Source organism: Bombyx mandarina, chromosome 06, assembly GCF_030267445.1.
Source record: "Bombyx mandarina strain Sakado chromosome 06, ASM3026744v2".
NCBI lineage: Eukaryota > Metazoa > Arthropoda > Insecta > Lepidoptera > Bombycidae > Bombyx > Bombyx mandarina.
In genome coordinates, this window is record NC_143213.1 from 3,681,661 (window position 1) to 3,703,811 (window position 22,151).

General features: G+C 34.5%; 1 protein-coding gene across 26 annotated transcripts in view; it reads right to left on the bottom strand.

Annotated features, from left to right (window-relative positions):
- The window catches only part of LOC114239888 (uncharacterized), a 471,744-nt gene that overhangs the window by 349,668 nt on the left and 99,925 nt on the right, over positions 1-22,151 (bottom strand). The window contains exon 5 of one of the 26 annotated variants that reach the window (XM_089728073.1): positions 971-2,124. The exons of the other annotated variants lie outside the window; for them this stretch is intronic. Within the exon in view, the coding sequence (XP_089584199.1) occupies positions 1,931-2,124 (194 nt within the window). The 3' untranslated portion in view covers positions 971-1,930. Of the gene's footprint in view, positions 1-970; positions 2,125-22,151 lie in introns of those variants that run through there. 26 annotated transcript variants of the gene reach the window in all.

Here is a 22,151-nt window from a genome sequence, read left to right on the forward strand (position 1 = left end):
GGAGTATTTCAGAATGAATAAACAATAAAAGGTTTAAATAAAGGCTTGCGTTTTCTGTTATATTATGTATAATAAGAAAACAATATTTAAAGTCCTTAATTTCTTTTAAAATTAGAGGAAGGGTTAAAAATTAAACAGTAAACAGTATTCATTAACTATAAAAAACTAAACTCTCTTTTTACTCAATGACAGACTTAACTGAATGATATTGAAGAAAAGTCCTTTTTTAAAACTAAAGAGTTTGAAGTAATAAAAGTTTTTCATTGCATATATATAATATATATGTAGATGTAAAACAGTTTTTTTAAACTGGTAGCCTAAAAAGCTATTCCAGCTACGGCCGTAAGGGTTAGTGAGCTCACGGGCTCAACCTGAGAGAATTTGCTAGCACTAGTCCTAGCAAGAACAATGCATCGCAGAATGTACCACCGAGAGAATCCGGCGAGAAAGTCAGTGGGGGCTTAAAACAGTAATGGTTGCTGTAAGACACCTCTCCTTCCTGAGGTAAAAAGAAAAGTGGTAAGTAGAGTATTTATGAATTATTAGAACATAGCAGGAAACGTTGGTGGTAGAGTTAATTTAAATTAGTTACTTTCTGGTCTACCAGCTTAAGTAAACTGAGAAACAAGTACATTTATGAATGATTGTGTGGTTTGTTCATTTTTATAACGGAATTAGAAAATGTTGTGATCGTTGTCCTGCACTTCCCCCTTCGCCATTTCTCGCACCTCCAAAAGGACTTGGGACCGATCGCCTTGTGGATATGGTACTTTTGGTCGCCGACGATCAATACCGGTTTGCCATACCTCGACATCGAATATATAGCACCTGAGAAAAAACCAAGTCATTAATTATTCACAACCCCTTTCCACTGAAGGTTAATGAAAATATACTGAACCTTGAGCTTCCTTTAGTCCTGTTAAAAAATAAATTAACAAAATGACAGTGAACTCATTAAATAATGATACTCTTTCTTCGCATCAAAAGTCACCACTTTTTATTTATGTAAAATAATAATGATAAATCAGATGACATTTAAGTTATTTATTATTAATTATGAAGTATTATATTTACAGATCTTAGATGTAGACTCGTAGAGTTAAATACTTGGTAGTTTCTTACCTTGGTAAAGTACATTTTTGACATACAAGAAATTGTCATCTGCTTACTCCTAATATTATTAATCTCATGAAATAAATTAAAAATGTCCATATATTTAAAACAGTACTGCGTTTCTTCCACAAATACAATGCATTTAAAAAAGAAACTATTATTTAACGGGCACTTATCACGTTTACATTTAATGAGTTCTCGATATTACGATGCTATTGCAAGTGCCATGGTTATTGGTAGACACATTCTAAATGCAAATCTAATGTGCGGGTAGTGCGAAAATCGTGAACTGAACCCGTTAAAAAATGTTTAAAATGCAAAAAGCCGCGAAAGTTTGAAAGAATTCGTAAACACTTATAGCTAAAGTAGTATTACTTGTAAATCTTAAAGTTTACTTAACTTTACACACAGGTAGCTTAGTACAATTGTTAATAGCGACGGAATGTAGTTAACGCTCGAATACGCGTCTGCTTACGGATTCCCAATGTGGCTGGTCAAGAGCCTTCTGGAGGCAGCGGGTCCCAGTGACTACAAAGGTTCAAAAATGAAGACCACGTCCACATTAAGCATCACGGTGTGCCAGAAGCTTGGCATAAATCAGACGACGTTTCCAAATTTTTTTTTTTTTTTTTTTTTTTATTTTTTTTTTTTTATATACACACACGTAGTGGAATACTGATTTCGTATCCACTGACAGATACATTCAGGACCCTGAAGGTACGAAAATGGAAACTGATTAGAGTGTTGAGCACGGTAGCTCCTCCTACCTCGACGAGTGCAGGGGTGTTTGGTTTGCTTGTTTGTTTGTGAATAATATTTAGTCGTGATTGTGAGGTTTTCCTAGTTTTACAATGATGTCTTCGAACGTAACTATCGAAGATCTGCAGAATCCGTTCCTCCATTTGGCGCACCTCCATGAGGTTTTCTCTCCGTATTTCTGGTGCAAATGAAACCGGTAATTCTGATACACAATTACCGGTCGGCCACGGCACGAGGTTCCGAAGAATGGATCTAAAAATTAACATATCAAATTTAATTAATATAGGAACATATAAATATTTAGAAAATCACGGAATTAAATGTAGTACTTGACTATCGTATACTCGTAGATTACAAAAGGAATCGTGAAAAAAAAATTGGTATCGATGGAGTAATTATTATCGACTAGAAAAGTGAATTTAAGCACTTAAAATTTTTAGAAATTAACATATTAACTTCCTAAGAAGTTTCTAAATCGTTACTAGAAATCCCTGAACCATATTGTTATGGAAATCTGTGTATGATTAGTTTGTATTGAGTCAATTTAAATAAAAATTCATTAGGCTGTTTCACATGATTTAATAAAAAAATGAAAAAACTTTATTGGTAAAATTAAATTATGTCTTTATTTAATACGTATCACTAATCTTTACAGAATAAGTCGAATTATTTTGAAAATAATTCTTATGTTCCAAAAAATTTAACCCTTTGTAAGAAAAACCTAATTAACTCGTATTCAATGGTTAAGAAAGTGGACGTTGGAGACTAACTCGTAACGTGCCTTGTTTAATCTGCATAGAAATCTAATTTCTTAGTTTTATGTATTTTTCAAGACTCATTAAATAAGACACACGCTGAACACCAAAAATTTATTAAAAATATTATATATCATCAAATTTAACAATACGGCACATTTATACACACCCTGTATCACGTTTATCACATTTCAGACTACCCTTATATACTTTAATATACAAGATGAGGACGACGGTCTCGACAAGTCGAACCACATAAATGCACGAGTATATCGTATAATATTTTTTAAAAAGCCGTACCTACAAAAATAATTGAAGGGTCACGATCATATTTTGGTCATTTGATCATATGTGGTATGTGACCTTTCGTCATTTCCTAAATTTTTTTTCTAATGACTTCGATTTGTTTTGTACTTTTTTAGTATTCACTACTTAGTACTTTTAGTACTTTTGTTTACTATTAGTACTTTTTTAGTATTTAGTATTCAAGACTAGTACATTCTATGTTTTCTTTAATGGCGTCACCGTCATCTCCATTCTGTATACATTTATTTATATAGGTACAACATTAGATGATAAATATAATTTAATCACTGAATGATATAAACTCGATAAATTAACAAAAGCTCAAGCTCAAAAAGTAAACCCCAATAATGAAAAATGTTAAATAAAATATAAAAAACCTTAATAAAGACTTAATTAATAGCTGGTGGTACGGTGACCCTCCCAGTTTCACCAGGACGGGTGAGTGAACATGATTAATGCCTGAGCGGTTCCATAGGAAGCCTATCAGCTCAAGCAGAACAGCTTCGCGAGTGCTTCTACTACCGGATCGGAAATGGGACCCGCTGAGAAGATCCGGCGAGAAACTCAGCGGTCTGATCTTACGGACTAACGGCCTGGCCACGGGGATCGGCGGTGCGAACAGCGAAGCGGTGGGCGAGGCGACCATTCGCGCAGCACCGTTTGCAGGCCACGGGTACTCACGTTCGCCGCCGCGACTAGTAAGGAAGTCCGACAGCGAAATGTCTATATCGAAATTATCTCGATATTGCTTACAAATTAATAGTTTTTTGGTTCAGGACCTATTATTTGGAAAAGATTGTGAAGTACATGATTTGAATAAGAATCGGAGTATACCTATAGATGGAGAATTCCACAAGAAGTACGAGAAATACTTTGAGTGGCTAGACTTCCAAATAGCTGGTCTAGCTAGTATTTCAACTATTTTTTTTTATTGCTTAGATGGGTGGACGAGCTCACAGCCCACCTTGTGTTAAGTGGTTACTGGAGCTCATAGACATCCACAACGTAAATGCGCCACCCACCTTGAGATATAAGTTCTAAGGTCTCAAGTATAGTTATAATGGCTGCCTCACCCTTCAAACCGAAACGCATTACTACTTCACGGCAGAAACAGGCAGGGTGGTGGTACCCACCCGCGCGGACTCACAAGAGGTCATACCCCCAGTAATTACGCAAATTATAATTTTGCGGGTTTCATTTTTATTACACGATGTTATTCCTTCACCGTGGAAATCAATCGTGAACATTAAAATTTGTTGAGTACGTATTTCATTACAAAAATTGGTACCCGCCTGATATTCGACTACCGGTGCATCGCTCAACACCGGACGTCTTATCCGTTCGGCCACGACGAGTTTAAAAATATAAAAAAAAAAATTAATAAAAAATATAAAATATAAAAATTTCGGCGTTCATTTTTCGCGGCGAAAACAACTAAACTCATTTAATCACTGCACTATTCGCCGCGACTACCGCTCGACTCCGTGGCTTGCGCCGTCCTTATTCATGCATTTGTTTTGCTCGCCCGCCGCACCGCGCGATTCGCTCGGTACATTCCGCCGGTCGCTTCGCCGGTCGCCGGTGCGCGTGGCTTGTTAGGTACATTTCTATGCGCTTGTTTTAGTCGCTAGACGCTTCGCCGTTCGCACCGCGCGAATATTCGTATCGGCGAATGTCCCGTGGCCAGGCTGTAAGTGTCACGTCGAAATGTTCGACAAGTTCCACGAGTAAAAAAAAACAATATCTGAACGGTCATAACTAGAGGTCGGAGTAGGTAGATTAATTTAAGGTCTTTGACGTCAAAGGTAGAGGATAATATGGATATACCGCCAAAATACCGGAACTTCATATTTATTGTGATATTTGTTCCGGAATTTTGAAATCAGCATGAATCTGTGTTTAAGGTGAAAACGTATTAATAATATTAATCTACGCTATCAGTGCCAGCTAAGGGTGAAAGAAATCAGTATTTTATTATATACAAAAACGCCTTGGAATAGTTACACCGTATTTTGTCCCTTTCTGTTGAATTAGAAACGACGCTTGTCAGTATGAGACAAAACTAAGACAGGGGTTTTTGTTACTTTATCTCATAACTATAGAAATTGTATCCAATGAGGTTTTTTTTTCAAGTTAAAAAAAATATTATTATGGATAAAATGGCATGTCCACGTTATAATATCTTGACGCAATTGCGTATAAAATCATTCTACCTACTCCGACCACTGTTCACAGCACATGCCTAGCAGTGTGGGACTACAATAACTGTTCAGTTGATGATTCGAGCATGAGCAGTCCTGCCTGTCATCTCCTTTCTGTAACATATCGAGGGGCGAAAGACTATTTGCTTTAAGCGACATTTCGCTCAATACGCAACATTTATCTTTGTTATTAAATGTCCGTTTTATTTGGTATTAGCCTTAACAGTTCGATGTTTTTAGTTGAACTTCAATTAGGTTTACCCCATATAAATAGCTGAAGAAGTTTTTTTGTAATGGTATTTTTTTCCGAATTTTGCGTAATCACTAATGGTAAGACCTCTTGTCAGTTCGTGCGGGTAGGTACCACCAATCCGCCTATTTCTGCTGTGAAGCAGTAATGCGTGTCGGTTTGAAGGGTGCGGCAGCCGTTGTATCTATACTTGAAACCCCTAGAACTATTATACTATATCTCAAGGTGGGTGGCGAATTTACGTTATAAATGTCTATGGGCTCCAGTAGCCACTTAACACCAGGTGGGCTGTGAACTCGTCCACTCATTTAAGCAATTAAAAAAATTAGTTAACATTTAAATGGCTCTCCTGTAAAGTTGCAAAAATGTCGCTTAAACCAAATATCCTTTCACCCCTCGACATAGTTAATTCTATAGATAATGGAAATGAGCAAATAAAAAAATTATTTTTTCCCAATTTCCAATTACAAACATTTTTTTGTGTACGTACGTACATATAACGATAAATTCCGCATATTTGGTATTATATTTAGATTCGCACTCCGTATTTATATTAATCTTTGGTATTTGTTTACTTTAGTTATGAGCATTTTCAAACATAAAAAAATAAGTAATAATCTCAAAAACTTAAAAAAACCGGATCTAAAATTTATCTTACAATATAGCAAAGAGTACGTAGCATTACGATATTTAACCACCACTTAACACCAGGTGGGCCGATTACCTTTTAACACCGATCTAAGCAATAAAAAAAAAGGATTTAGTTTAAGTTCGAAAAACTCGTTGAGAAAACTGATGATCTTTTTTAAAAACAAAAATCAGATTAAAGACATTGTTTCTGAATAAAATCGTGTTAGCATCTGTTAGAAATAAGATCAAATGTAATAGAGCAGTTGTCAGTAGTCATAAAAACGAGAGAAAATACTTGAACGAACTGTTCCATTGTCTTGACATTTTAAAATATAACAAAACATACAATATACAACAAAACAAAACAATACAAAAAAAAGAACAAAAAATACAAGTTTAAACATTCCGTATGTATTACATTGCATACATACTCTTTGGAATATTTACGCGTAACTTCTCTGCTACATACAGACGCATTTGCGGCATAAAGATTGCAATATTAGTACAGAATTTAATGCGTATGTTCGTCACGTATCTTGACGATACGATTGTCTATAGTATTGACAAAGGCTCGGCAATTTCTACTGGAACATTTCACGCAGAGCCACTTCCGACGATTGCCATCTCGGCACTTCATGTAGTACCGGTATCCATTCAGTTCTATATTTATATTTCTTTTTGATGAGAGAACAAATTTGGCCACTAAAACAAAACAAAAAATTAGTTTCAAGATTGAATGTTTGTCAATAAATTTTTATTTTTTTGTTTATTATCATTGAGTTTGAGTACTAATGAGTTTTAGTGGTATCAAAACATAAAATCGGAAACGGTCGTTCTTCTCATATTTACAAAATTAATGTCAATAACAAAACAAGAGAGAAAATATATGTGTCAAAATTAATCATGAGCTGTCAGTAATTATGGCCGAATTGAGAAGATTGGGTGAATTCTAGTTATGCTTATTTAAGTATTTTAAAAAGTATGGCTGATACTTTGCAAACCAAGAAAAAGTTTCAGGATTTAAAGGAGCAAAATTTTGAAATTAAATACTGTTACATTCTGTCGTCCTCACCTTAAAGCACTTAAATTAAAATTTAAATTAAATTAAAATTACGATAACAAGAGTTAAAGGATCAACAAATCGACATGATATATTTTTGTTTTGAAATAGTTTATTAGCGATAAGGCTTACATTTAACTCGTAAAAATCACACTTGATTGAATCAACATTAAAATCGACAGCATTTTTATTTTATTTAATCATACACTAATTTAGCGGCTCACGGCTTTTTATCCTGATCATCTATTATTCAATGTGTATGAGTTTTTGATGACTTTAAGATATGGTTGTCTAAGGTAATGATGCTAGCTTTGCAACGAAATTGGCTAGAATATTTAACACACCACCAATTTCTACGATTGCCGACACGTTTATTCGTATAGAACCGATAGCCGTCTAATTCTATGATTATATTTCCCTTCGATGAAAGAATGAATCTGGGCACTGAAACGAAAAAATATACGAATATATATATTTTTTCGCTATTATACTACTATCAAACATAACTGTCAATGTTTCATTCCAGTTCACAATACATTGTCAATTATTACAGTTCACAACAATAAAAGTGAGAAAGGAAAAGTATAATTTGTTATGCATCATATTTAATCTAATGTGTACTCTCTCCACTTTCGTTCATTTTTCAATAAATAATATTATTAATTAACTATTTTTTAAGTTTAATGTATTTTGTGTAAATTGACTCAAATACGTATAAAATTCTGTTTATTTTAGAACATCTTTATATTGTTTCAGTTTGTATCTAAAATATCCGTAAATCAAAATCGAATAGAATGTTATGTTTATTAACTAACCTGACAAAGGAATGATACGAACCTCAATTTGTCCCGCAAATTATAAACGAGATAGAAATAACCTCTTGAGGATCTAGAAATGCATGCGCAATGTATCTAACCAAACCTTTGGGACCTATCGATGAGAGTAAGCCGCAACAAATAAAATCAATTAAAAATTTTATTGATACACATTTTATTTACATAATAAGTTATGTTATTTTATTGTCGAACTAAACAAATTAGTTGAGTATTCACCATTTTAATTTAATTTAAATTAACCAAACCTGAGTGCATGAAATTTTTGCAAATAAAAAATTTGCAAATACATATTTTTTGTCCTCAATAAAATTTACTTAACTAGCATGCACTGTTTTATTGAAAAACTATTAAAATTCAACACCACCGTTGTTATCAGCTAATGTTACCAATTCAGTCAACAGATCACATAATTTAAAAGACATTATTAGAGAAATCATATAATAACAACATCTAACATACGCCACGCTAAAATTTACTTTACACCATATTTTTGCACTTTTTACATAATGCCACAGTTTCTACATTCAATTTGCTAATAAAAACATTCTAGACTATACGTACAGTTCGATTATTGTGCTTTTTTTATTAAGACATTCAACTTTAAATGTAGCACATCGTTAAATTTACTTATTTATAATTATGAATACAATATAATACTCGATTTGTTGATTTTTTAAAGAAAATACTAATTCTAAAACCTATCCCTTGCCAGTTTAAAAATAAAGATCATTTTAGTAACTTAATATGAAAATTTACTTAAATATACAGTTACTGTAACTTTGAAATAAGATAATTATTGCATAGTTTTTGCATAGAAAGACGAAAGTAAATGTAGAGGTAAAGGCTGTCATAGTCTTCAAATCGAAATGCATGAATACTTAATATTGTAGAAGAAACAAGAAGCATAGTGATATCTACCGGTGCGGGCAGAGGTTGACTACATACAGTTCAAAAGATTCAAAACGGGCAGCACAAAACAGATTTTTCAACTAATACGTATCATTATTTATTAGTCAAGAATTACTTATGCATGGCAATGAGTATTCTTGAATCTAACGATCATATTGTCAATGGTAGTAAGGCTCGCCCTACATCCCCGGTCCCAGCGGTAGCATCGGTAAACTTTCTTTGTTGAATTAATATTGCTCTTCTTGTGACTCGAATAATATCGTATTCCTTCCAGTTCTATGATGAGATTGCCATGCGGGGTCATCGTCATGTACGCACCTGCAAATATTTAAATCGTTATACATGTGTCACGTTTGTTTTACCTAGTGATAATATATTAAATATATCGCTCGAGTTTTACTTCAATTAATATATTTTATGGTAGCAAATACTAGAATTTTTATTTGTAATAACACTAATAACACTACATGGATTTCAAAATAAAGACTTCTTAATTTTAATATTAACCTTTTTTTAACACGCTCTTATACTATTTATATGTGCATAATATTTTTCCATTTGTACTCAGTCGAGAACGATCGAAAGAGATAAAAACTCCGTAACTATTCCTGGAATAAATAAAACCTCAGTTTTAGAGCAACTTATTAAACCCGAAATTAAATTCAAAGATTCTGTAGCATTTATTGTTTTATTAAAAACATATATAGTACATAAACAAGCAATAAATTGTAATTACGCACTAAATAAATAATTTTCTTGACTAAACATTATTCACTGCCTTCCTTCACTTATTTCTAGAGCCAAATATCAGAGACCATTATGAAGGGTATTCCAATGTTAAACACCTGTATCTCCAATAAGTAATATCTAGTTCTTTTTCTTATTCTTGCCTTAATTTTCCAGAATCTCTTAATTGTTGAGATATTGATCTATGTATGAAAAACCACTTACTTAATGGTGGGATATATTGTAAGCCAGCCAGCCATCTATCTATCCTTTCTATTATTTCATTTATGCATTCCGTTCTGAGCGATAGCTGTATTAAAGTACTCTTGAGATAACTACATTAAGGTCTGCAATACAATTTTTTTTTACAAATGACTGTGTTCATTCATGAACTTCATCATAGCTTCCTCCACAGTGACAATTGTAGCTCTGCAGTTGCTTTTACTACAGTACCAGTATTTCTTGACACCGCTGCTGCTCCGCTTGTGGAAGCTAAATTTGAAGCCTTGGTATAAAATCATCGGATTACCAAGCTTTGACATTACGAAAACGCATTTGTCTGAAAACAAAGTTGAAACAAATAATTTTATAGCCACATCAAATGGTTTAATAGTTTAATATTATATCTTTAAACGAGCAATTCTTGTATATATATGTAGGCACACGTCAGGGATGGCTGAGCGGTAGTTTCGTCATCACTCGTATTCGATTGAACTCAGTTTAGTCAATAAAACTTTTCAATAATAATTATTGAAACTCAACACACACAGCTTTCACAATGACAGGGTAAACCGACAGTTTCGTTGCACATACTGACAGACCGACTGACTGACTGACTGACTGCCAGAGACTCACTGACTGAGACGGACGGAATCACTGTCTGACACGAATGCCACGACTCTGTCCACGTACCGCCATTTTATACTGTGGCGTTACGGAGTCTACCCTTCATTTTATCAAAACAACATTTCATCATTTAAAATAATAATCAAAACCACCGTCTTAATATTACTAAAAGTCGTTATCCACGACAACTAAAAGTCGTTATCCACGACATATATATTTATTTTATTCGTGTTTTCAATAATCAACTTTTTCGATTGGCGAATAATAATACTATTTTTCTTAATTGAGAGCAACTAACTGCTTTAAAGACACAATAACACTAAAGATATTTCAGCAGATGGCGTTGTTAAGCAACCCGAAGCCAATGAGTGTTTGGTTTAAGGTTAGACCAAGAAAATGAATTGTTTATTTACATTATTTGTGTCTTTTTAAGTCACGTGTTCACTTAAAAATGCCTAAACGATCTAGGAATATTTCAAGATTTTATCAATATGTAATTCATATTTAAAAATAATTTCAAAAAAACACAATTTATCAAAAAAAAATACCGAGCAAAAGTCGGTCATCATCTAGTAATTCTTTATAAGACATGACATTTCCAATTCAAGAGACAAAGTGTATTTCAATAACTTTAATATGACTGTTTTTATTAAGGTACAAAATGCAAAATACGTGAAGTGATACCAGGCCAATATTATTATTATAATTATATGGGAACGGACATTATGTCTTGTAGATATCGAGCTCATGCCTCTCCGGACCGACGCGCCGCCGCCGAGCCTAGGACCGGATAAGGCCTTACGCCCGGCTTCAATCCACTCCCCTTAAGAGCAACCGGTTGGTGGTGTATTCGAAAGGCCGTACCGAAAGGGCCCACGTAGAATCTTCAACTACAGCCTCTGCGAACCGTCAGTTGGGCGTCCTAGGGGTGGCGGATCTGGTTGTAGTGTTGACCGTGATAACCCCCTACTCTGCCTGGGTTCTAACCCCGGGCGGAGACCGGACGTCGGCTGAGAGAGTGCATGGAGATTCGTTTGGTGGGTAGGGCCCTAATACATCCTTGGTCTGCTCCCAACATCTGCATACAGTCAAGTCGCACATACCCCGCATGCCCCCTTTTTCACCCAATCCACAAGGACCGGGCGAATCGCCTCGACGGTCCTACGACCAGCCGAAGGATCAGCCAGCCGTCTGGACCATGACTCCAGCATGCCCCCTAGGCGCGGACACCTCGTTTGAGATCCAACGCGAGAAAAAGGCGATCGTGACCCCTACCGATCCAGTCATTAAATCATATACTGCATACTCGAGATGGCCGCTGAGTGGAACGCAGATGACGTATGTTAAGCACTGTCGTCGGCATATTGCGCAAACTTCACGCCTTCGTGTGAAGTTACTCGCGCAAGCGTAGGAATAACGTTTGTCTAAAGAGCGTACAGGCTCTGTAACAGGACACTATCCTGCGGAACCCTGGCAAAATTTAAACGTACTCTTAATTATTACTATTTGATCTCTTGATTACAAACACATGACCAATTATAACAAACCAGATACTTCGTGGCATCGCTATTGCCTAATTTGTGCATATTAACTAATGCCAGACTAGTCAGTCCGTGTATTGCACAGGTGTATTGGAACCATCAATGTGAACGAAGACGGCGCTTCGATGGCGTTTGTGATTAGAGACCAAAGAACGCTAAAATAAAATAAAAATAATTATGTTTCAAAGCAATCTATATATTAATACGTGAAGCAAAAACTTTGTACCCCTTTTTACGAAAATTGCGCGGACGGAGGAGCATGAAATTTTCCACACTTATAGAGAATATAGAGAAAAAGTGCACAATGCTAATATTTTTTTAAAATAATGCATAAAAGATACATTAAATCAATAAAGAAAACATTACACACAGTACATACTATGTATTTGACGCACACACGCATGCATACTGTTTTATTGTCAACTTTTGTTCTTGACGTCTGTTGTCAAATTGAGAATAGATTAAATATTGTTTGTCTTTATTAATATTTTTTTATAATGTAGCCTTGGCGAAATTTGTGATTATAGAAGTATAAAATACAATCATAATAGTGTACAAACTTACAATTCCAATTACTTAATTATAGTCGAATTTCGACTACTGCGGGACCTCTAGTATGTTTAAAATACTTATCAAGAGTAAATTAATGAAAATGTTTACAATTGAATTCAATATCAATAATAAAAACCAATTTTTATTAAATTTTTATTAATTACCTAAATATTGTATATTAAATTCTAACTCAACAATTAATATAATTTTCATCGTGAACATCATTATAAATAGTTATTAATTGAGTATGAAATATCACACATTCGTTGTTATGAACTAGTCATTAAGTATAAACAAATTTAACATTTTTGGTGTCACCACATAAATTCATAAATCCCTTTTGTAAACATATGATTAATCATAAATCAATACAATCATCTAGTGACATGAGAGCAAATGACCTGAACAACATAGTATCTACGGGTAAATTAATTTATGAAAGTATAGAAGATGAAGAATTATAGAAGTTAATTTTAAGTTTTTTTGTTTAAACTTTTTTGCGTAGACGGATGAAGTTTATGGCACACCTCGTTACAAGCTCCCATATCCCAACTTGAATGCCACTAACCGCTTTGAAACATGTTTTTATTATTTTTATTGCCTTTGTAGGCAGACGAGTACACGGCCCACCTGATGGTAAGTGGTCACCGTCACTCATGGACGTCAGCAATGCCAGGGGCAGAGCCAAGGCGCTGCCTATAATTAATTATATATTTCATTAATTATATATTACAATTAATTATACATTTAACGGATATTCTATGTAGCGAAGCCGAACGCATGATTGCTTCGTGGTCGAAATAGGCAGGATAGTGGTACTGACCCATGCAGGCTTACTTTACGCTCTACCACCAGTAAATGACAGTTTATATTCACAGTAAGCTAGTATAATGAGGGTCACTGCTGCCAATCACTTTCCAATCCTTTTATTACATTACACCCTCAGTCCTCCTACTTCGAAAGCAGAGTTTTAAAGCCAGTAACCATGAATCTAGTGATTATGTGTGTTATTGTACTTAATAATTTCATCTTGAACAGTAATGATGGCCGCCCGACATCCTAAGTAGCACTTCGTGCAAACCCATCTCTGCTTGATCGAGTCATAGGGTCGTTTCAATCTGGAGAACGTGTGTCCACCCTCAATGATTACTGGGTTCCCTCGGGGTGATACACCAAATGTTGGAAACTCTGTATTTATGAAAACATTGAATTGTTAAACATTTACTTTTTCTACAACGACTCAAAGGCCAAAACATGCATTATCTTTATCTTCTCTGACAAAATTACGATTTAAAACAGTTGTCCCAGATTTTAGTGTTTTTTAGAATGATATCGAAATCTCGAGTGCACTGAAATGACAGCTGTCACGTCAAACTGTTATATAATATTGATTTGTGGCAGACGTAGCCATTCGTTCTACAGTCATTAATAGTTTGTAAACGTCACCCATTTTATCCACAATGCTAGCTCATCGTCAGGCGTTATTTTATATGCATCACATTTAAGAGGTTCTGATCGTCGAGGCTCAAATCAGAGGAATGAATCTTTTTAAATAACCTAGTCAGTTACAAAAGCTCACAAATGACTTTTACATTGAAAGAATAATATCATATTATTATGAGCCCCCAAACAATTAGCCACCGCTTATACTAATACTAAAAATACAATCGCCTTATATGTCTTTTCCCATCTACTAACTGTAGTATTTAGAGACCACTATAATGGCATAAATACCATGAACGCGGTAAATTCTAAAGATTACCATAAACTAACTTCAATTAAAACAACATATGACTTGATTGTTTTATTATCTAATGGTTATGTTCGTTTTGGAACTTGACGATCTCGTCTTGAATAGTCGTTATGGCCGCCCTGCAACCAAATGCGCATCTAGTGCAAGCCCATCGCTGCTTAATGGCGTCGGTATCCCTTTTAAGTCTGTAGAAACTGTATTTTCCAACATTAATCACCGGATTTCCTCGTCTCGACACGCCGAATGTGGGTACCTCTGAATACACAAAGCATTAAAATGGGAAATTTCCGCTTCAAATTTATATAACACTAGCGACCCGCCCTCGCTTCGCTTCGGAAACATTAAAACACACATGAAACCAAAAAAATAAAAATAAAAAAAAGTAGCCTATGTTCATCAGGGACAATGTCGGCTTCTAATGGAAAAAGAATTTTTCAAATCGGTCCAGTAGTTTCGGAGCCTATTCGAAAGAAACAAACAAACAAACAAATCTTTCCTCTTTATAATATTAGTATAGATCACAAGCTGGTACTGGACACTGCATTATGAAAACAATCTATAATATCCCTTGCATCGTGTTCCTCAATGCTGGGGATCATGACCTTTACGGAGCACTTTTGTTTGGAAAATAACAATACCCAATATTAAGCAGTATAATTTTAAAGGGGTTCTTTACTATGAAGCTATTATGTCTTCTACTTTTTCTAAAATGCCTTTATTACAAAATTCCTTAAAACGATCCTCTCAGTGCAGCAGATATTCTTATGTTCTACATACTATCTGTTCGTTTCGTTTTGAAAGCTTGTGAAGAAAAGTATGTAATTAATAGAACTAACTATTATTTGTAAGATATCGAGATCTGCAAACTGTATCCAAGGAATTATTGTCAATCGACATTTCTAGAAATAGTAATATTCAAGGAATATTTAAAAAAAAAAACAAAATTTGGCTGTATGTATTTGTTTTTACAATTGTATTTGGACTCGAGTACGATTAATATTTAAATAAAAGTTTATTAGACATTTAATACATATTTACATTCAATCCATTTATAGAAATAGTAGTATTCAAGGAATATTTAAAAAAAAAAACAAAATTTGGCTGTATGTATTTGTTTTTACAATTGTATTTGGACTCGAGTACGATTAATATTTAAATAAAAGTTTATTAGACATTTAATACATATTTACATTCAATCCATTTATAGAAATAGTAGTATTCAAGGAATATTTAAAAAAAAAACAAAATTTGGCTGTATGTATTTGTTTTTACAATTGTATTTGGACTCGAGTGCAATTAATATTTAAATAAAAGTTTATTAGACATTTAATACATATTTACATGCAAACTATGTACACATATTGGCAAGTTGAAATAAATTACATTTCACTTTGTTGGTGCCTCGGTGCCCATTTAAAAATAGATATTTCATTTGAAAAACCTTTTAAAGAAGTATAAATCACGTTCATATTAATGACAGTTATTGGACTTCATAGTGTCGATTGGTATGCTTTTACGCAATACATTGCACAGGTTCATCAAATTGTTTCGGATATGTATCTGAGCTGAAATGTGCAAATTTCACACATAGGAATGGCTGTTCTCATCGTTCCATTTTATAGAATGATTGTGATAATTTTTAATAGCGACGACTCTTTCATCTAAAGTAGTAATAGTCATCTTACATCCAGTTGCGACTCTTGTACAAATCCATCTCTTTTTCAAACCTTTGGATTTACAATATATATTGAATCTATGGCCTTCATACACTAGAACTGGCTTTCCGAAACGTGACGTCACGAAAGTTACTGAAAAATGTAATAACAGTAGAAAATTTGTGATAAAAAAGTATTGATTGTGCATTTGCGTTCATTGTGAATATTTTATCAGCCCGCCAAATTTGCTTTTCTTGATAATCATAACTTTTGTGAATTTTGTAGTTGAATCTGACATACATATGATTCATACTTTCGTAATTTAGAATGATGTGAGAGTAGAAATAAGAACCTCTTTTAATAAATAGTAGATTCATAGTAGGTACAATAAAATAAGTGACTTGGTTTAAATTCAAACACCAAAATTGACATTTTATTGCTAATAAATTCAGGAGCATTTGGTGAATCACCAAATTGAATTGAATCACCAATTGAAGCCTCCGTAAAAGTGTCAGGTTTATTTCTACTTGGCGAACATGAGTCTATAAACTATGATTACAAAATTCAATGCTCATGAAATACATCACTAAATTGAGACTTTTACACAGACCAAGAGTTATGAGAATATAAACAAGGTACATTGATAAATAATAGTCTTTTTTACTCATGAATAGAGTTTTATTTTAAATAAACATTCATTTTACATTTTCAAGTCAAGTTTAACGTCGATATATTTATTTGCCATAATTTACATCATAGATTCGAAAAAACTTCATTATTTAAAAACTTAATTCTTTTACTAAACAAAGCATCACAATATTATTTAATACCTTACGTTTATTGAGATCACACTATTGCGGACTATCCTGATTTTTTACAGGCCGTTTTGTTAGTTTTTTCAATTACGTTTACTGTCTCTTGTGAAAATCAATACAAGTGGCAGGCTGGTGGCAAAGCGAAACCAGTGGCTCTCGTTGACTTTGTTGTTTCATTTATAAAAATATAGATCCACTGATTGATAGATAATACACAGCCGAATAGGGAGAGCCTACGGACTTATAATATAGAGGATATATCCTTGTGGTGCGCACAAAGTGTACTAAGTTGTGATTTCGTGAAGTTAATTCCAAAGCCGGATGTTATGTGGCATAAACGATGTCGGTAAACTATGAAAGGCGATGTTCTTGGTAGTATGAGTGAACTATGCTCTGCTGATTCGCTTCGTTGCACCCGCTGCTCCCCAGTCAAGTGTATATTGTAAGCCTCAAACGTAGTTTGTGAAGAAGACATACTACATACGTCGTCTTGAGCACACACGGCTTTACTGTCGACTATAGTGTTGCCGTATTAGAATAAATATATCCGGGTAATCTTTGAAAATTAGGCAAGATTCATGGATGAGAGTAGAAAGTCTGATGGTTCCTTTTCAGAGAATGATTGTGATAATTCTTAATATCGACCACTCTTTCGTTAAAAGTAGTTATAGTCATCTTGCATCCGGTCGCGACTTTTGTACAAGTCCATCTCTGTTTCGCGCCTTTGTAATTACAGTGTTTATTGAATCTATGCCCAGCGTACACTAAAACCGGTTTTCCGTACCGTGACGAGACGAATGTTACTGAAAATTATAAGAAAAAAATCAATTTCCATGTTCACTTGCATTTTATTTAACATTTTTCTCTAAAAGGTGCGGGTACGCGATTAATTCGCGATCGTTTTCTGCGTGCTGCTTAACACGGATATTCATAATTTAGCTAATTATTTGTGATGTGCAAATAATTAGAATACTGAATACCGCGTATACCATTCTGGAGCACATGGTTTTTTTCCCTACCTAAGCTGATAGCTTTGAGAGGCTATGTTAGCGTAACCCTAACGTGTAGGTGAGCTTTTAGGGCTCAAACCAGGAGGCGTTGCTAACACTGGCCCTAGCAAGAGCCGTGCTTCGCAGAATCTACCCCCGGATCGAAAACGCGACCCACTGAGAAGACCCAGCGAGAAACTCAGTGGGCTGTGTCTATGGGTTAGTTTACTCGCTGAACCCTTCGTCGCAAGCGACGGATTCGTCGTGAACCGTTACCGGTACTTGAGGAGGTTTTCATGGAGATGATCTTATATCGAGAGATCGGTCGCTTGTTATGCAGACTATAGGTCATAAAGCCAATAATGGCTTGTGGAGCAGGCAAGCACAATCCTAAGTTCTTTTATTGTTACTAGTTTACTTTAATATGTTGTCCATGTTGTACACTATGTTGTCCATAAGTAAACAAGTTTGTGGCTGGCCTAATTGAAAACCGGTAACCATTAAGTGTTAAGGTTTCTGTGTGGGTTTTTTTCTTGTAGTCTCGATGTTCGATCGCGAATATGGGATCTTAACCCTTTAAAAAAACTGTTTTAATTGTGTCAAATTAGTGTAGTGCGTATTTTTTTTTTTTTTATTTTTTTTTAATAAAATTAAAAAACTAAAAAGGGACTGGTCTCCATAAATATGGAGACCAGTCTTCATAAATATGGAGACCAGTCTTCGATTTGGGGCCAGATGATCGTGTGTAATATGTTCTGAATTATTTATTATTAATACAGAGTGTTCTTTTATGTAACATTATTACTTCCATTTGGCAGTTACAGATCAAATGTGGTCTGAGGGACAGTAAGAAAAATAGAATCTCTACACGTCATTTCGGATCCTCCCGATCCAATATCTAACTTTAACTGAAATAAGTTAGATAAACTGAAAACTAAGCACAATATACGCAAGGTTCATGCATGATAATAAATAATATGATCGTTCCGTTTCATAGAATGGTTGTGGTAATTCTTAATAGCGATCACTTTTTCGTACAAAGTTGTTATAGACATCTTGCATCCGGTCGCGACTCTTGTGCAAATCCATCTTTGTTTAGCCCCTTTGTACTGACTATGTAAATTGAACCTTTGGCCTTCATACACTAGAACTGGTTTCCCGAATCGTGATGTGTCGTAAGTTACTAAAAATCACAAAAGCATTTATTTATCAGCTTATATGTTTAGTATTTCAATGTACATAAATACATTTGAATTCCTATATAATGCATTGAGCGTGGCTATTTACTCTTGACCTCATATATTATTTTCCAGTTTTCGTGAATAATTTCAGACAGTAATAATTTGATACTTGTTTAGAATATTTCGACTCGCAAAAGAGATTTTTAAACAGTATCCGCATCAAGTCAATTTCGTTGCGTTAGTCCCATACAAACCGATTCGGTGAATGCTCATACAGCTCGTCATGATCCGTTGGATTTTCGGTATACGAGCGACAAAATTATAACCGGGGAGGTTCAACTTCCAGAGCCAGAGAAGTGGTGAGAAGAGCTGTTGTTGATTCCCTCTCGCCCAAAACAAACTATGGTTTGTTACCATTTAAACAAACATACTACATACATATCACACATATTCGCAATACGTAGCTGCTTTATACCTTAAGTAATATAAAAACCAAAGAAAACGTCCTCTAAATTCTATAATTTGTAATTCAAACTACATGAACTTGTTATGTAATATCTTATAACTATTATAGTTTATTTTCACAAAAAAAAAAAATTTGCTTTGGTTAGCAGACAAGCATACGGGTTGTTGGTTTTCCGTTTTCAGTGAATATGTTCATTATAAACACCGATCAGTTCTTCGTCAACCGAGACCGCAATAGCTTTACACCCTTTGTTGTTTCTTGTACAGTACCAGCGCACCTTCGATCCTGAAGATCGACTCGTTTGACTATACTTGTACGGTCCGATTTGTAGGGTCTTGTTTCCGTAACGAGAAGTTGTAAATCTGTACGTCATTCCTGAAATATAATAATTCTGTATACATATAACTGTTAGAGTAAATATTCGCTTTGCAATTAAATTATGAAGGTCGTGCCCCCTGAAACTAAATTATAAATACTGTATATAAATAGTAAAATTAGTATAATTAAATTATAAATTTTCAGGGACACAACCTTTAGTAATGAAGAAAACTACGAAGAAGAAGAATTAAATTATATAGCATTTAAGTGTTGGTGATCACAATCTTACGAGTAGTGCCACCCGACAGAAGAGTTCACCGGAGAATGAGCGATAGCGTACTCTGAATATAATACCGCCGTTATGAGATTGTCAACCGGCATTTACTGGGAGTAGGGCCTATTTTAAGTAAGGATCACAATAGATAAATGAAAAACTTTATTTTTTTACACTTTATTCATAAAAAGTTATGTACACTTGTGTACACACATCAAGTACACTTGAAAACATGAAACTACTTTTTCTGGTTTTTATCGTTTAAGAAAATGATCTCAAGTATCGACACTGAATGAGTGTGTGAGTTCCAAGTAGTAAGCTCCTGTTCCAATACCTAGTCCAAAGTGAGGTACAAAACTTGGCTTTTCACACACTAAATAAAAAACCGACTATAAGTATTTATGTATTATCGTTAACATGGCCTTCAATGATTATGATCGTTATAGGTTCGTATTACACTGTGCTCTACGGTCACAACACTTGCTCTGCAGCCGGTAGAAACCCTCGAACAGGACCATCTCGCTCTAGCTCCCTTGTAATAGCCGTTCTTGTTGTATCTATACCGTCCAATTTGAAGAACCGGCTTACCGTATCTCGACGTCGTGAAGTTAACGTGCATATCTAAAATTATAAATGTTACATAATTTATTAATTTTCTCCCGAAAGTTTCCTTTTAGTGAGACTTTGTACAGTGTGGAAACCCCTTTATTAAATTAAGCGAGTTTTCAAACAAAGATAAAGGTAAACAATGTGAATGTTTCACGAAATATGCATTCTAAGAAAACTATGTTATAAATTATTTAATTTTTTTATTTACCGAAAATACGAACGTTTCAATGATTATGAGTTTTAAATACTCCTATTACTTCTTTATCCAGGGTGATTACTGTTGCGCGACATCCACTACTGACCCGAGTACACGACCATCGAGCCCTAACGCCAGTACTTCTACTATTCTTATTATATCTGTAGTCACCGATTTCAACGACAGGATTCCCGTATCTAGAAGTAGTGAACGTGTGGCTTAGACCTGTGGAATATAAATTTGTGTATATGTTTTTTGCATATATGTATATTTTTTTATTGCCTAGATATGTGGACGAGCTCACAACCCACCTGGTGTTAAGTGGTTACTGGGTCCCATAGACATCTACAACGTAAATGCGCCACACACCTTGAGACATAAGTTCTAAGGTCTCGGTATAGTTACAATGGCTGCCCCACCCTTCAAACCGAAACGCATTACTGCTTCACGGCAGACATAGGCAGGGTGGTGGTACTTACTCGTACGAACTCACAAGAGGTCCTACCACCAGTAATTACGTAAATTATAATTATGCGGGTTTGATTTTTATTACACGATGTTATTCCTTTACCGTGGAAGTTCGTGAACAATTGTTAAGTACGTATTTCATTAGAAAAATTGGTACCCGCCTGCGGGATTCGAACACCGTTGCATCGCTATATACGAATGCACCGGACATCCTATCCTTTAGGCCACGACGACTTCACTTTTCTATTTATAGTATTTGTAATATTTTTTTGCATATTTTGTCGTATTCATGGTTTGAAATGAATCAAACGAATTTGTTGTTGTCTAACTCATTCTGACGCGTTTAACTTATGAATGAACTGCCTAACAGTACTTTTGTCGTATAAACTCAGGGCTGTCTTTAAATTAAAAAGTCGAAACAATTAACATATCAATTTCTGTTTGAAATCACTAATTAAAACTTACTTTTTTTTTACATTTTTAACGTTATCTACATTATTATTACTACAGCCACGTTTCGTTTTGATATACCGATTGTAGGACACCCTGTATAAGCATTTTATCAACTTATCATAAGAGTTAAAAAAAAATAGTAGTGGTACTTTTTGTTTTTATTTATTGCACTATTCTTCAATATTTAGGAGCCTTAATAAAGATGACGTAACTTAAGTATAGGATACACGGCATATATATTATATTAATAACAAACTATATGTTTAGGATCGTTCGCAGGGTCCTACTCTACAAATTACAAGCAGTTTTTCCTATCGCACGGCATGATGGACTGCAGCCAATAAATACATAATGCAGTACATGTCATTATAATGAGCTTCTACCATGAACATAATAGTTTATGAGCTTGTTGTTTGTGTGAGTTTATTTTCAAGAAACCGTAAATCCGAATGCAAAATATTCTATTTTACAATGTAGATTTTCTATTTTA